Source organism: Tachyglossus aculeatus, chromosome 2 (genome assembly GCF_015852505.1).
Source record: "Tachyglossus aculeatus isolate mTacAcu1 chromosome 2, mTacAcu1.pri, whole genome shotgun sequence".
NCBI classification, from domain to species: Eukaryota; Metazoa; Chordata; class Mammalia; order Monotremata; family Tachyglossidae; genus Tachyglossus; species Tachyglossus aculeatus.
Window position 1 is genome coordinate 140,615,301 of NC_052067.1, and position 17,181 is coordinate 140,632,481.

General features: G+C 44.2%; 2 protein-coding genes across 2 annotated transcripts in view; both read left to right on the plus strand.

Moving 5' to 3' along the window:
* The window catches only part of PGM2L1 (phosphoglucomutase 2 like 1), a 92,749-nt gene extending 76,205 nt beyond the window's left edge, over positions 1-16,544 (plus strand). The window contains exons 12-14 of the mRNA XM_038742625.1: positions 217-406; positions 9,688-9,821; positions 10,659-16,544. Coding sequence (XP_038598553.1) covers positions 217-406; positions 9,688-9,821; positions 10,659-10,761 — 427 coding nt within the window. The 3' untranslated portion in view covers positions 10,762-16,544. The remainder of the gene's footprint in view (positions 1-216; positions 407-9,687; positions 9,822-10,658) is intronic.
* MRPS35 (mitochondrial ribosomal protein S35) overlaps positions 15,495-17,181 on the plus strand; it is a 67,515-nt gene continuing 65,828 nt past the window's right edge. The window contains exon 1 of the mRNA XM_038765183.1: positions 15,495-15,554. Within this exon, the coding sequence (XP_038621111.1) occupies positions 15,495-15,554 (60 nt within the window). The remainder of the gene's footprint in view (positions 15,555-17,181) is intronic.

A 17,181-nucleotide genomic window follows, 5' to 3' on the forward strand; every position in this document is an offset into this window, starting at 1 on the left:
GGTGGAGCCAGGATTAGAACCCAGATCCTTGTGACGCCCGGGCTCTATCTTCTAGGGTACTCTGCTTCTCTACCGGATTGTAGCGTTCAATTTGATTCATTTGACGGAACCTAGGGATGATAGGTTTTCTCAAACTCTGTAAGTCAGTTCATACTCTTGGATATTTTAGTGGCAGAGAAAATCTGATTTTTTTTTTCCTTTTCACATTCTCCGTAGGTATGGACATCACATTTCAAAGACTTCCTATTTTTTGTGTCATGACCCTCCTACTATCAAGAGCATATTTGAAAAGCTTCGCAATTTTGGTTCCCCAAAAGAGTACCCGGAGTTTTGTGGTCCATTTGGTATATTGCATGTCCGGGATGTCACAACTGGGTATGACAGCAGCCAGCTGAATAAAAAATCGGTGAGTGATGGCTTATCTCTACGTCATTCATTCATTCAATCATATTTATTATTATTAATAATAATTATAATAACCATAATTATCATTATATTATATATTATTATATTATATTAATAATAATAATAATAATGGCATTTATTAAGTGCTTACTATGTGCAAAGCACTGTTCCAAGCACTGGGGAGGTTACAAGGTGATCAGGTTGTCCCAAGTGGGGCTCACAGTTTTAATCCCCATTTCTTACAGATGAGGTAACTGAGGCCCAGAGAAGTGAAGTGACTTGCCCAAAGTCACACAGCTGACAGTTGGCGGAGCCGGGATTTGAACCCATAATAATAATAATAATAATGGTATTTATTAAGCGCTTACTATGTGCAAAGCACTGTTCGAAGCCCTGGGGAGGTTACAAGGTGATCAGGTTGTCCCACGGGGGGGCTCACAGTCTTAATCCCCATTTTACAGATGAGGTAACTGAGGCCCAGAGAAATGAAGTGACTTGCCCAAAGTCACCCAGCTGACAATTGGCGGAGCCAGGATTTGAACCCATGACCTCTGACTCCAAAGCCCGGGCTCTTTCCACTGAGCCACGCTTGCTGTGTGCAGAGCATTGTATTAAACCCTTGGCGAAGTACAATACAACAGTAAACAGTGACATTCCTTGCCCACAACGAGCTCCCAGTCTAGAGGAGGGAGACAGGCATAGACTGTGAGCCCACTGTTGGGTAGTTACTGTCTCTGTATGTTGCCAACTTGTACTTCCCAAGCGCTTAGTACAGTGCTCTGCACACAGTAAGCGCTCAATAAATACGATTGACTGATTGATCAAACGTCCTTTACAGCAACAAAATTTGTCAGCTCTTTATTGTTTTAGGCACTATAGATCTTAGATAATAACGGTCAACAAGCAGTCTGGCCTAGTGGAAAGAGCTCGGGCCTGAGAGTCAGAGGTCCTGGGTTCTAATCCTGGCTCTACCAATTGCTGTGCCGTTTGCTCTGTGGCCTCGGGCAAGTCGCGACATTCCTCTGTGCCTCCGTTTCCTCAACTGCAAAATGGGGATTCACTAGCTGTTCTCCCTCTTAAAATTGTGAGTCTTGTAATTGTCTAATTGTCTTGTACCCGCCCCGGTGTTTAGAACAGTGTTTGACGCTGGCGAGTTGCACGGGTTTCAAAAACAAACAAAAGCAAACAAGCCCCGTTCTGTAACCGGAATAATCCACCGAGTTTGCCGGTCAAATCGTAGCACGTGCCTTCTGAACTCTTTTGGGGCTCTCTCGGGCTAGAGGCTTCCAAACCAGCATGGTGCAGTGAATAGAGCCCCAGCCCGGGAGTCAGAAGGTCATGGGTTCTAATCCCGGCTCCGCCGCTTGTCTGCCGGGTGACCGTGGGCCAGTCAGTTCCCTTCTCCGGGCCTTAGTTCCCTCATCTGTAAAATGGGGATTGAGACTGTGAGCCCCACATGGGACAGGGACTGTGTCCAACCCGATTTTAGACTGTGAGCCCACTGTTGGGTAGGGACTGTCTCTATATGTTGCCAATTTGTACTTCCCAAGCGCTTAGTACAGTGCTCTGCACATAGTAAGCGCTCAATAAATACGATTGATGATGATGATGATGATTTGCTTGGATCCACCCCAGCGTCTAGTACAGTGCCGGCACAAAGTAAGGGCTTAAAAAAATACCGTCACTATTATGTTGTCCTGTCCACCCTAATGAACTTTTACCACACCATATTCTCTCCTCTCCAGCTAGACAAATTGATTTGCCCTCCACTTGATTTAGCTGAGCCACAGAGTTTTGATTATAATAATACTAATGGCAATTATCAAGCGCTTACTATGTGCAAAGCACTGTTCTAAGCGCTGGGGAGGTTACCAGGTGATCAGGCTTTCCCATGTGGGGCTCACAGTCTTAATCCCCGTTTGACAGATGAGGTAACTGAGGCCCAGAGATGTGAAGCGGCTTGCCCAAAGTCACACAGCTGGCAGTTGGCGGAGCCGGGATTTGAACCCATGACCTCTGACTCCAAAGCCCGGGCTCTTTCCATTGAGCCACGCTGCTTAATAATAATAATAATAATAATAATGGTATTTGTTAAGTGCTTACTATGTGCAAAGCACTGTTCTAAGCGCTGGGGAGGTTATAAGGTGATCAGGTTGTCCCACAGGGGGCTCACAGTTTTAATCCCCATTTTACAGATGAGGTAACTGAGGCCCAGAGAATCAATCAATCAATCAATCGTATTTATTGAGCGCTTACTATGTGCAAAGCACTGTTCAAAGCGCTGGAGAGGATACAAGGTGATCAGGTTGTCCCATGTGGGGCTCACAATCTTAATCCCCATTTTCCAGATGAGATAACCGAGGCCCAGAGAAGTGAAGTGACTGGCCCAAAGTCACACAGCTGACAGTTGGCGGAGCCAGGATTTGAACCCATGACCTCTGACTCCAAAGCCCGGGCTCTTGCCCCTGAGCCACGCTGCTTCTCTCTGGTCGGGAAGCAGAGAGGCCTGGTGGAGAGAGCATGGGCTGGAGAGTCGGAGGATCTGGGTTCTAATTCCGGCTCTGCAGCTCGTCTGCCGTGCGTGACCGTGGGCGGGTCACTCGACTCTTCCGAGCCTTAATTGCCTCATCTGTAAAATGGGGGTCAACACCTATTCTCCCTCCTATTTCAACTGGGAGCCTAAGGTGGAACAGGGACTGTGTCCAACCTGATGGACTCGTGCCTGCCTCGGCGCTTAGTACAGTGCTTGGCCCAGAGTAAGCTCTTAACAGATCCCGCGGTTCTGATTATTTTTCTTGGTGCCCGGGTGCGATTGTGATTCACCGGGGATCTGGGGGTTCTTACTGGCAGGGCAGTGCTGCCCACACGTGAATGTGTCTGTTTGTTGTTATCCAAGTCAGTGCCAGTGTTCAGCGTAGAAACGTTCTCTGATTTTTGTCGGTTATTTAATGTCCCTAAAACCTCCCCCCATATCTCTCCAGTCCCCCTCTACTCCACCCTCTTTGCCTTCCTCATCTGTCCTAGCAGTATCACAATCAGTCAACCAATCAATCGTATTTATTGAGCGCTTGCTATGTGCAGAGCACTGGACTAAGCGCTTGGGAAGTACAAATTGGCAACATATAGAGGCAGTCCCTACCCAACAGTGGGCTCACGGTCTAAAAGGGGGAGACGGAGAACAAAACCAAACACACTAACAAAATAAAATAAATAGAATAGATATGTACAAATAAAATAAATAAATAGAGTAGTAAATATGTACAACCATATATACATATATACAGGTGCTGTGGGGAAGGGAAGGAGGTAAGATGGGGGGATGGAGAGGGGGACGAGGGGGAGAGGAAGGAAGGGGCTCAGTCTGGGAAGGCCTCCTGGAGGAGATCTCCTTCCTACTCTTAAAATCTGACCCCCCCCCCCCCCGCCCCTGCCAACCACCACCTGCACTCCTGGCCCTATCTCTTCACATCTTATTAAAAACCCTTGCCCCCATCTCTTCTGCCCTCCGTGACAGTCATTTTCAACCACTCCCTTTCCTCTGGCTCCTTCTCCACTGGTTTCAAACATGCCCAAGTTCCCTCCTTCTCCGCTGCTTTCCAACATGCCCATGTGTCCCCTTAGCCTAAAAAAAAAAAAGAATCCCAAGTCACCTTCCAGTTATTGTCCCATCTCTCCCCTACCTCCCCTTTCCAAATTCCTCGACTTCCAAGCCCAGGCTCTTTCCATTAGGCTACAACATGTCTCCACCCATTTTTTATTTCATTGGTGTTTAAGTGCTTCTAATCCTCTTCAACCTCCTAGCTACCTTGAGCACTTCTTCTCTCTAATTTCAGCTTCACTGATGCTATCCTCTTCTGGTTTTCCTTCTGCCTCTTTGGCCTCTCCTTCCTAGTCTCTTTTTTGCATCAGAGAAGCAGCGTGGCTCAGCGGAAAGAGCCCGGGCTTTGGAGTCAGAGGTCGTGAGTTAAAATCCCTGCTGTGTGACTTTGGGCAAGTCACTTCACTTCTCTGGGCCTCAGTTACCTCATCAGTAAAAGGGGGATTAAGACTGTGAGCCCCACGTAGGACAACCTGATCACCTTGTATCCTCCCCCAGTGCTCCGAACAGTGCTTTGCACATAGTAAGCACTTAATAAATGCCATTATTATTATTATTATTATTATTATTATTACATGCTAGGCACTGTAGTAAGCGCCGGGGCAGACACAAGCTTATCAGGTTGGACACAGTCCTTGTTCTACATTCATTCATTCATTCAGTCGTATTTATCGAGCGCTTACTGTGTGCAGAGCACTGGACTAAGCGCTTGGGAAGTCCAAGTCGCCAGCATATAGAGACGGTCCCTACCCGACAACGGGCTCACAGTCTAGAAGGGGGAGACGGACAACAAAACAAAACATGTGGACAGGTGTCAAGTCGTCAGAACAAATAGAATTAAAAAGCTAAATGCAGATCATTAACAAAATAAATAGAATAGCATAGTATAGTTAATATGTACAAGTACAAATATGCACGTGGGGCTCACGATCTTATTCCCTTTTTTACGGAAAATGTAGCTAAGGCACAGAGAAGTTAAGTGACTTCCCCAAGGCCACACCGCAGACAAGTGGCTCTGCTTCCTCTCCTCCAGCTCTCTCCTTGTTTCCTTCCAGCCTGGCTTCTGGCCCTCCACTCCGCAGAAACCGCCCTCTCTGAAATCATCCCTGATTTCCTTCTTTCCAGTTGCAATGGCCTCTACTCCGTTCTAATCCCCTTCAACCTCCTTGCTGCCTTCAGCACTCCCTTTATCTAACTTCAGCTTCACTGATGCTATCCCCTTCTGGTTCTCCTTCTGCCTCTCTGGCCTCTCCTTCCTATCATCATCATCAATCGTATTTATTGAGCGCTTACTATGTGCAGAGCACTGTACTAAGCGCTTGGGAAGTACAAATTGGCAACATATAGAGACAGTCCCTACCCAACAGTGGGCTCACAGTCTAAAAGGGGGAGACAGGGAACAAAACCAAACATACTAACAAAATAAGATAAATAGAATAGATATGTACAAATAAAATAAATAAATAAATAAACAGAGTAAAAAATATGTACAAACATATATACATATATACAGGTGCTGTGGGGAAGGGAAGGAGGTAAGACGTGGGGGGATGGAGAGGGGGACGAGACCTAGTCTCCTTTGCGTCAGAGAAACAGCGTGGCTCAGTGGAAAGAGCCCGGGCTTTGGAGTCGGGGGTCATGGGTTCGAATCGTGGCTCTGCCAGTTGCCAGCTGTGTGACTTTGGGCAAGTCACTTCACTTCTCTGTGCCTCAGCTCCCTCATCTGTAAAATGGGGATTAAGACTGTGAGCCCCAGGTGGGACAACCTGATCTCCTTGTAACCTCCCCAGCACTTAGAACAGTGCTTTGCACATAGTAAGAGCTTAGTAAATCCCATTATTATTATTATTATTATCCTGGTCCTCTGCCTTCCACAGTCTGACTATTGGAGGCTCTCCTGGCTCCGTTCTGGGACCCCTTCTATTCTCCATCTACACTCAGTCCCTTAAGAATTTCTTCGCTCCGCCATCTGTGCACAGATAATTCCCAAATCTACCCCTCCAGCCCCAACCTCTCTCCTTCTCTGCAGGCTCACGTTTCCTCCTGCCTACAGGAAATCGCTTCTTGGACGTCCTGCTTCCTCCTGAAGCCTTTTTTATAATGGTATTTAAGTGCTTACTTTGTGCCAGGCACCGCACTAAGCACTAGGGTAGATTGATGCTAATCAAGTTGGACACAGTCCATGTCTCCTACGGGACTCAGTCTTAATCCCCATTTGACAGATGAGGTCACTGAGGCACAGAGAAGTGAGGTGACTTGCCCAGGGACACACAGCAGACAACCGGTAGAGCTGGGATTAGAGCTCAGGACCTCTGGCTGCCAGGCTGGAGCTCTTTCCAACAGGCTCCAACGTGACCAGAACAGAATAACGCATCATCCCACCCAATCCCTGTCCTCCCCCTGACTTTCCCATCACTGTAGACATCACCACTTATCCTCCCTCTCTCACAAGCCTGTGGCCTTGGCATTATCTGTGACTCACCTCACCCATGATTCATCTCACATTCAGCCCACGCATTCAATCTGTTACCGGATCCTCTTGTTTCTACCCTCACGGCTTCTCTAAAATCCACCCTTTCCTCTCCATCCACACTGCTCCAACCACTGTCGCATTCCACCTTGACTCTTGTGTCAGCCTCCTCGCCGACCTCCCTGCCTCCTGTCTCTCCCCACTCCAGTCCACACTTCACTCTGAAGTCCCGATCATTTTTTCTAAAAACAACAACAAAACCCAACTCAGTCCGTGTCTCCTCTCTCCTCAAAAGCCTCCAATGGTTACCCATCCATCACTGCATCAGACTCCCGAGCGTCAGCTTTAAAGCACTTCATCAGCTCTCTCTGCCCTACCTTTATTAATAATAATAATAATGATGGCATTTATTAAGTGCTTACTATGTGCAAAGCACTGTTCTAAGCACCGGCGAAGTTACAAGGTGATCAGGTTGTCCCACGGGGGGCTCACAGTCTCTTAATCCCCATCTTACAGGTGAGGTAACTGAGGCACAGAGAAGTTAAGTGATTGGCCCAAAGTCACGCAGCTGACAATTGGCGGAGCCGGGATTTGAACCCATGACCTCTGACTCCAAAGCCCAGGCTCTCCACTGAGCCACGCTGCCTATCTAGACCAGCCCAGCCCATACATTTCACTCCTCGAATGCCATCCTACTCCCTGTACCTCAGTCACGTCTTTCTTGCTGCCAACCCCTTGCCCAGGTCCTGCCTCTCGCCAGGGACTTCCTCTACCTTAATAATAATAATAATAATAATAACAACAACAATAATAATAGTAATAATAATAATAATAGTAATAATGGTATTTGTTAAGTACTTACTACATGCCAGGCACTGTACCAAGCGCTGGGGTGGATACAAGCAAATTGGATTGGACACAGTTCCCGCCCCATGTGGGGCTCAGAGTCCCAATCCCCATTTCACAGATGAGGTAACTGAGGACCAGAGACGTGAAGTGACTTGCCCAAGGTCTCACACAGCAGACAAGTGGCAGAGCCAGGATTAGAACCCGTGACCTCCTGTCTCCCAAGCCTGTGCTCTATCCACTACGCCGTGCTTCGTCTGCCTTCATATCTCACGGACCACAACTTTCCCTCCTTCAAAGCCTTACTAAAATCACGTCTCCTCTTCGAGGCCTTCCCTCTTAGGAGAAGCAGCGTGGCCCAGTGGAAAGAGCCTGGGCTTTGGAGTCAGAGGTCATGGGTTCAAATCCCGGCTCCGCCAATTGTCAGCTGGGTGACTTTGGGAATGTCACTTCACTTCTCTGGGCCTCAGTTCCCTCATCTGTAAAATGAGGATTAAGACTGTGAGCCCCCCGTGGGACAAGCTGATCACCTTGTAACCTCCCCAGTGCTTAGAACAGTGCTTTGCACGTAGTAAGCGCTTAATAAATACCATCATTATTATTATCATTCGCTGTCTGCCCTCATTTCCCCAGTTTGCCCTCCTTTCTGCGTCATCTATGCACTTGGGCCTCTAACCTTTAAGTTTTTTGATTTCTTTTATCATCCACCACCACAGCACTTCTCTACATATTCCTCCATAAGTTATTTTAAAGTTTGTCTCTTCCTCTAGCTTCTCGAGGGCAGGGAATCAACCTACTTAATTTTTATCATACTCTCCCAAGCACTTAGTTCACTTTGTAAGCGCTCAGCAAATACTATGGATTGAACTTTATCTCTCTCCTGTAACCACCAGCCCTTTTCCCACCAACATCATCCTTCATCAATCAATCAATCAATAGTATTTATTGAGCGCTTACTGTGTGCAGAGCACTGTACTAAGTGCTTGGGAAGTACAAGTTGGCAACACATAGATCATTTCTATTTCATTTCTATTTGAGATCCACTTAATAATAATAATAATAATAATTGTGGTATTCGTTAAGGCTTACTATGTACCAGGAACTGTACTAAGCGCTGGGTGGATACAAGCCAATCAAGTTGGACACAGTCCCTGTCCCATGAGGGGCTCACAGTCTCAATCCCCATTTTCCAGATGAGGTAACCGAGGCCTGGGGAAGTGAAGTGACCTCTCCAAGGTCACACAGCAGAAAAGCGGCAGAGCTTGGGATTAGAACCCATGACCTTCCGAATCCCAGGCCTGTGCTCGTTCCAGTTACCTTTTCTGATTCTCAGACCCATGCCACCTGACCTTCATTTTGATGATCTTTTTTAATAGGAATTTGTTCTTTAGGTACGTTACATTACCCGTGTGTTTGGAATTAGACAAATATTGGGGAAATGGGGCCAATCTAATTGCATTCTAGGCGTAGGATAAAGATCACAGGCCTGGGAGCCAGAGGACATGGGTTCTAATCCCGGCTCTGCCACATATCTGCTGTGTGACCTTGGACAAGTCACTTCACTTCTCTGTGCCTCAGCTACCGCTTTTGGAAAATGGGGATCAAGACTGTGAGCCCCATGTGGGACAGACATTGTGTCCAATGTGACAACCTTGTATCCCCCCAGCGCTTAGAACAGCGCTTGGCACATAGTGAGCACTTAACGAATGCCATTATTATTACATTATTTATATTATATTACAATATTATTCTTTATATTATATTATAATATTATTATGAATATTATAATTAATATTGAGCACTTAACAAATGACATTATTGTTATATTATTTATATTGTATGTATTATTATATATTGTACCATTATATTATTATATTATTTGTGGGTCAGGAGTGTGTATCGTCAGTTTTCTTGGGGAAGGCAGAGGCTAAGTCAATTTTTGATGACGGTGATGCGGTTTATTTATTCATTTATTTATTTTACTTGTACATATCTATTCTATTGATTTTATTTTGTTAGTATGTTTGGTTTTGTTCTCTGTCTCCCCCTTTTAGACTGTGAGCCCACTGTTGGGTAGGGACTGTCTCTATGTGTTGCCAACTTGTACTTCCCAAGCGCTTAGTACAGTGCTTTGCACACAGTAAGCGCTCAAGAAATACGATTGATTGATTGATTGATTGATTTTAGAGGTGGCAGGTTTGTAACTCGGGGAACCAAACGGTCTCTTCAGGGCATCTGTTCACACACACGTGAACCGTTCCGACGGTGCGTGTATCCGGGTACCGCGGTTTGTCCGTGTCCTTGTGGTTGTGTCGTCCCATTAAGCGTACTTTTTGGAGAATTCACCCGTCGACCCCGTTGTATCCAGGTGCTGCCCGTGAGTAAAAACAGCCAGATGATCACCTTTACCTTCCAAAACGGTTGTGTTGCTACCCTCCGAACAAGTGGAACGGAACCCAAGATCAAGTATTACGCGGAGATGTGCGCGTCACCCAACTGGAGGTGGGCCTTCGTTTTCGGCTTCGCTAGCCTTACCTTGTTTTTCCAATTTGGGGGTTTATACGCCGCTTTGCTAACCACGTAGAGGTGCCTAAAAGAGGCGGGGTGGCTCAGTGGAAAGAGCACAGGATTGGGAGTCAGAGGTCACGGGTTCTAATTCCGGCTCTGCCGCATCAGCTGTGTGGCTTTGGGCGAGTCACTTCTCTGGGCCTCAGTTACCTCATCTGGAAAATGGGGATTAAGACTGTGAGCCCCATGTGGGACAACCTGATTACCTTGTATCTCCCCCCGGGCACTTAGAACAGTGCTTGGAACATAAATACCGTAATTATTATTATTATTATTATGAAATAATGTCGCTTCAACGTGGCAAGTATTTTACCATAATAATTATTATTATTATTATTAATAATAATAAATAATGTCACTTCAGTGTGGCGAGTATTTTACCATCAGTGGATTTTTGATGTGTTTTTCTCTTAACTGGCCGGGTGGATTCGGTGGTGAATTTAAGATTTCAGATCATCCCCCATGTGTCCCGTAATACTCTCTCTAAGGAGTCTTTAAGTTCTGTTCTTGAGGTATAGAAATATTGAATTTCCCGTTCTTGGAAACTTAGCATTAAAGTCCCTGTCAGCCAGCTTCCCACACCCACCCCCGGCCCCAACGGGGAATCTCCCGTTGCTGCCGCAGAAATTCCCCGCGTCTCATGATTTCTGAGAGGGGTCTCTTAAAACCGGGCTTAACGTTTCTTTTAGTCTTAACCCCCGCTGTAGTTAAAACCGCGATTTTAAAACTGCGAAATCAAATGACCTTTGAAACTCCCGTTTGTCTTCCTAGCGACGCTGCCTCCCTGGAAAGAGAGCTAAAGAGACTGATTGAAGCTTTGATTGAGAATTTTCTCGAGCCCAGTAAGAATGGACTGATCTGGCGGTCCGTTTAGAAACACTCCAGTGACTCTTTGGCCCGATCGCGTGGAATGAAAACACCGCTGCATTTAGCATTGATTCACGTACATCTGTAGCTCTCTGAAGTGACCGTGTCCTTTAAACCTCTAAAGAGGCAGTATCTTGTATCCGATGCCGCACAATCTCACATAAGTCGGGTTGGTTTATTAGCAGAAAATTTGCTCACTCCGGCTTTCTCCATGGAAAAACCTGGAGAGCCACCCCTCTGGAGTTTACCCCTCTAGAGACCTTTTCTTCCGCCACACGAGCGGACGGACGTCCTTGTCCTTGACGTCCTTTGTGCCGGGTAGGGTGGTTTGAACAAAGGACTGGCAAAAAGTTCAAAATCTTACTTTCTAATTGGAGGTCATTCAAGGGAATGGCCCCATTTTGGCGGAGAAACTGGCACTGCTTCTTTAGAGCTGTGGTGTAGAAGTATCATTGTTGCAGGTCTTAATTTTCAAGTATGTTGATGCGTAGAGTATTTCCAATTTCAAGCGTCGTCCAAGGTGATGTAGCACGTGACTTCCAGCTATTTAAATACAGTTCCTTTCTGAAAACTGCTCTGGACGCATTGTGCTTTTCTGTGTGGCTCGTAAGATTTACGTTTACCGAAGTCAAACAATAGTGGTGACTGTTTGCAGCTTAGTTTTGATCAGTTTATCGGTGCCTTACCAGGGCTTGGATGTGAACGAAATAACTTTCGTATGTATTTCAATTGCTCACTCAGAGACCGTGGAACATTAATTAGCCTTCTGCTTTAATATCCTTCCAAACCACTAAGGTGCTTCAACAACTACTTTGCCAAGTCGGTAAAGTGCGTGATTTCTTTTTTCTTTTTTTTTTTCTTTTATATCACCCAAGTTAGAATAAAGATCGTTGCTGAATACAGGACTTAAATGACATACCAGTTAGGTATGTTTAAATCAATCAATCATATTTATTGAGCGCTTACTATGTGCAGAGCACTGTACTAAGCGCTTGGGAAGTACAAATTGGCAACATATAGAGACAGTCCCTACCCAACATTGGGCTCACAGTCTAAAGCAATGACTAAGAGAAACCGATTTCATTCTAAGAAAATGAGATGTTAGTGCAAACGCTTGAACTCGAATTTAGGACGGTATATATCTCCTTCGCATTTTTCAAGTCCGTAAATACATATTTTGGAATTCTCTTATGAATGCCGCAGCGAAGCATAATCTTACTGGTGTTCTTACAATAACATTAATCTGAATCAATTGTCGATTTGATTCCGTTAAAATCAGTTCAATGTATTTTGACGTCTGCTGCTGCAGTGATGTCCTCATCGCAAAGACAGTTAACATTTCTTTTTTTTTTGTTGGGGGGGGGCGAGGTTTAGGAAGCATCTTTGGAAGATGACAGCACTTTTATTGTCCTGTTGAGAAGAATATTATAAACTTTCGATGTAGACGGCTTAATCAGTTCCATGCCCTCTCGGTGCTAGTGTTCCTAGCCTTGGTAAGTGTACGCAGGTAGCTTAAATAACCTAAGTAGTAAAAAAAAAAAAAAAAAATCACAAGGGTCTTGAATGATAATGATATGGCCCCGAGACAGTATTGTTAAACAGCCAACAGTGTGGGTTACGAAATCGTGTTTAACGCACAAATCAAACAATGTTAAGAAAATTGTGGCTCCTCTGAAGTAGTTGCTTTAAATTGAGCTCGTGAAATCCAAGTAAAGCCTGGGGTGTGGCGTATTTTTTTTTGTAGGTTTTCCGCTATTATTTAATCTTTACGTTTGTTTCCAACTCAACACCCTTGAATCTGGGTTGTTGACGAAGGCAGGGCGTTAGCCAGCTGGACTGTTGGAAAGGGTATCGTCACTTTCTCAGCATTTTATTTTGTTGAGAAAAACTTTGCACTAAAAGAGGGGGAAATGCATTTCTTTAAAAACTCGGGCTTCATGAATGTACATGTATTGCAACCAGTTTCTGTGCCACAGAGTAATCTGTGGACTATTTATTTTTGTTTCTAATTAAACTTTGAATCGACGATCTTCGGAAAGGGGTAACGTTGAAAAGGTTGAGTTGACCTTTTCCCCCCTTCTCCTTCCTCCCTGTAGGAAAGCCATTTTGGCCATGGCGGGGGCGGTTCATAAAGACAAGATGAGTAGTTTCAGTTGGAGTGCTTTATTGATGTGCCACTCTGAAGGTCTCCTAATGAAAAATTAGGGTGGACAAATACTTTGCTGCTTGGGCTCTTATTTCTAAAATCAGTGCCAAGTTAAAATTGAGAACTATCTTCCACTGTGACAGGATATAGATCAAAGGCGATTTGACATCGGTGAGGCATTTGTTGCCCATCTTGGAGTGATCGGCGAACTGGGAAGCGGTAAGCGAGACCGTATCCAAGACAACATTTCTTCAAAGGGAATGGTGCCGAAATATGGTGCTTTTTAAAATTTACTATTTATTTAAGCACCATTTAAAATGGTGCTTTTAAAATACACAGATGTCACCGAGGGAGGAAGTGGCAGAGAGGATAGTCTACACTTTGCACCAGAAATAAAATTTGGGAAGGTTTCGGGGAAAATGGTAACTTTGGAGAGATGTGAGAAATCAGCAGATCAGGTTCGGTAAGGATTAAAACGGTGTAGAACACTAGTTCCGAGGGGAAAACAAACAGAGAAACCCAGGGTATTAAGTCATCACCTACTAGCCACGAGTTAGGAACGCGGTGCTATAATTAAAAGAAACGAGAGCGACTGTAACAGTGATAAACAGAAGCTTGGTGTGTTAGGACGGAGAAACCGTCCCGCTGTAGTCAGCGCTGATTTAGAGTCTTCCTAGAACATTTTCTCTTGAAGAAGGTTATGGGAACCTTGGGGAGAGTCTAGAAAAAATAGTGACCTTTTGTGATTTAGAAAGATAATTTAAGGGTTGGAAGATAATCTTTGAAAAAGAGAAATGGGATCGTTTCATCTGGAGAAGAGAAGGCCAAAGAGTGATGGGGAACGGGCTTCGTACCTCTGGTTACCCTCCTCGGGGTCGGAGTTGGTCGGATTTTGGCCGTTAACAAGGACGGGATAACTAGAGGGCTGCGGCACGAAGAGTTGGAGTCAGTTCTGAAGAGGGTCTTAACAGTCAGGGTTTTAAAATTTGGAACAGTTAAACGAGGGGACTGTGGAAATCCACCGTCTCCCTCTGCCAAAGTGGCTTCCGATTCGCTTCTCGGGCTGTCTTCCAGCTTTGGCTTCAGCCTACCGCTTTACGTCAGTTCAAATACTGCCAAAATGGTGCGGGCTTCGCGCAGGGTACCAATTTGGTATCGATTTGGGTACCTACCCGTCAGTATTTGAAATACTTTTCAAACCTGAGGTAGCTAATGCAGTGGAAAAAGCACCTGATCCCAGAAGGGGAAAAAAAGATCCAAATGTTTAATTAAATACTAGGAAGAACTTGGCATTGGATGGAATTGGGCATTTTGGGGGATATCTTTAATTAAGAATCTTTGTTCCTAAGCATATATGCCATCTACTGCACTTATTCTGTCCCCAAAGCATTATAATTTAGTAATTGTTCCACAAGCTGCTAGTTGTTTTTTTTTTTTTGGGGGGGGGGGGTTGCATATATTTTATCTTGGTAATTACCATGCTTGAAATATCAGAATGACTCTGTTTTGCAAATCTAATTTTTTTGCCTTCCTTCCTCTCCCTGCCTTTCTTTGTTTCCTCCACCACTTTGTTATTGTGAAAGATTTATTTTTGTATTTCTTCACTGATGAGAAACTTGAGTGTGCTTCGGAATATTTTGGACCTGTGCGTTACCTAATTTCAACCGTGGATTATTGGTTATTTTGTTATTTTCAGGCTATTTAACAGTTGTCATGGCAGATAATTTAAATCAGATTGAATCTATTCTAGTTGGTCCGGATGCTGTGTTAATTTATTATGACTCTTCCGAATTCGTTTTGTTGTTAAGTTGATTTGAAGACAGTCGCTTGACTAGAAACCCTGAAAAAGGCCCAGGGATGATTTGGTTTGGTTTTTTTTTTTATTCCTCCCCTTTGCACTGCTGTGCAGGTAGGGCTGAGTGACCTGAATTTGAGAATCTGTGTCTTGCTTCAGAGCTATAAAAGCTGAAGATTTGAAAAATGTGTGTGCCTCTTTGTGAAGGTCACTACTACCCATTGGAAAGTGACTATCTTTTGTCTTTGGAGTTATTAAAGATGTATTTGTGACTATTTTCTGTTTGCTCTGATATTGAAGTGTGAATTCAATTTGGGAACCAAGAGGAAAAATATTGACTACAACCAAATACCACTAGAAATGTGGGGCAGTACTAGTTAAAAGTATTTTAAACTCTATTCAAAACACACATACCCCTTCCCGCAAAGGGCTTCAGTTCTAGGGCATTAGAGGGGAAATCAAAATGGCCTAAAATGGGTTTGTAAATCTAATAATTATACTTCGAAGTTTTGTCTGAGTGCGTCTTTAAAAAGTTAGAGCATTCCCATTCGTAGCCCTTTGATTCATGCTGTGAATGTACCTTTTAGTTCTTCACTGAAAGTTAGGTGATTAAGCAATCCAATTTTCAAAATCCAGTCACCTACCGAATTTATCATGGAGGGGAATGTATTAAATGGCTCCCGTGTCCTTGAAAAATTGAGAGGGAAGATGATTCCTCTTTGGACAACGGTTGGGGGTTAAACGGGAAAATTTCAAACACCTGTTACACAAACCTCTAGTCTGGTCTTGATTTAGAGCCATGGGACTCAGAGATAAATTTAGCCGTGGCTGTATATGTGATCTTAAACATGAGGATAAGGCAAACTAGCAGGGACTGTGAAGTCGTCTGTTAAATGGAGATTGTTCTTCATGTTTCTGAGTTGAGAAGAACGCAACTGCGGAAAGCCAGGAGTTAAGAACCAGTTAAAATCACCAACACCTGGAGAGCTAGTTGGACTAGGAGAGGAGAATTTAAGACTCTTTCTCGCTCCCTTCCCGCCCTCAACCTCTCCTCCAAGTCTGATCTATACACCTACTTTTTCCCTCGAAAGTGTTTTTTCATTCATTCAGTCGTATTTATTGAGCGCTTACCGTGTGCAGAGCACTGTCCTAAACGCTTGGAAAGTACAATTTGGTGACAGATACGGTCCCTTCCCAACAACGGGCTTTTTCAAACACATCGGGACTCGGCTTGCTAACATTATCTGGATTTACAAGGGATCAAAGTAAGATGTGCGCGAGAATAGTTTGAAATTGAAAGGACTGTTCACCTCCATTTGGGGGGTGGGAATCGTAAGGTATTTCACGCAACTATTTCCTTCTGTAGGAAAATTGTATTTATTGAGCGCTTACTATGTGCAGAGCACTGTACTAAGCGCTTGGACTATATACGATACCGTTGGTGTCTGAAAGTTTAATCAGTCGATGGCATTTATTAAGCGTTTACCATGTGCCGAGCACTGTACTAAACCCCTGAGTGCGACAGCTGGTAGACTCTTTCCCTGCCCACAAGGAGCTTACAATCTACAGCTTACTACAGCCCAAAGTTGGAGTCCTTAACCTAATTTATCAGAATCTCCGGATATATCACACACCTAGCAAGGAAACACCTGTGTTGGAAATTTGGGGCACCTTCTCAGTTTCAGGACGTTATCTTTTTTTATACAGCCTCTTCCCCGTGTGCCACTTGGGTTTATAAATACTACCTGTGAGAATCTGCACTTTTCTTAAGTGTTTGTTGTATATGGAAATTTTGTGGTTTTAGCTAAAAGTGTTGTAAGTAATAAAATCTTCACTTCATAATACAGAAGTCAGTTTCCATGGATGCACTTTTGTTACCTAAAACGTTCGCCTTTGTTTTTAATGCCGGGTAACTGTAATGCACAACATGAGTCACGTTGAACACGGAAGCACATGTATTTACGCACGTGCCCTGGGAATTATCTTGACTTTTTTTTAAGGTAGTGGCAAACAACGAAACGGAAGGAAAGGTTGGATGGGGTCATAAATTCTTAGTAAAAGTCCAGTGAAATATAAAGTTATATTTGGGGATTTCTCTTTTTTTTTTTCCCCTAGGCAGTGATACCATGGGAACATCACCAAACTGGAAACCGTGAGCTCGTTGTTGGGTAGGGACCGTCTCTATATGTTGCCGAATTGTATTTTCCAAGCGCTTAGTACAGTGCTCTGCACACAGAAAGCGCTCAATAAATCCGATTGAATGAATGAATGGGGAAAGTTGCGTTTCCTTCTTTCCTTGAGTTCATGCTTGGCATATAGTAAGCACTTAACAAATACCGTAATTATTATTATTATTATTATTATTATTATTATTATTATTATTATTATTATTTCCACCTAGGAATGGACGACCCAAATGGCTGTCAGTTCATCAGTTAAATAGAGATTAACAAATAATAATAATGATGGCATTTATTAAGCACTTA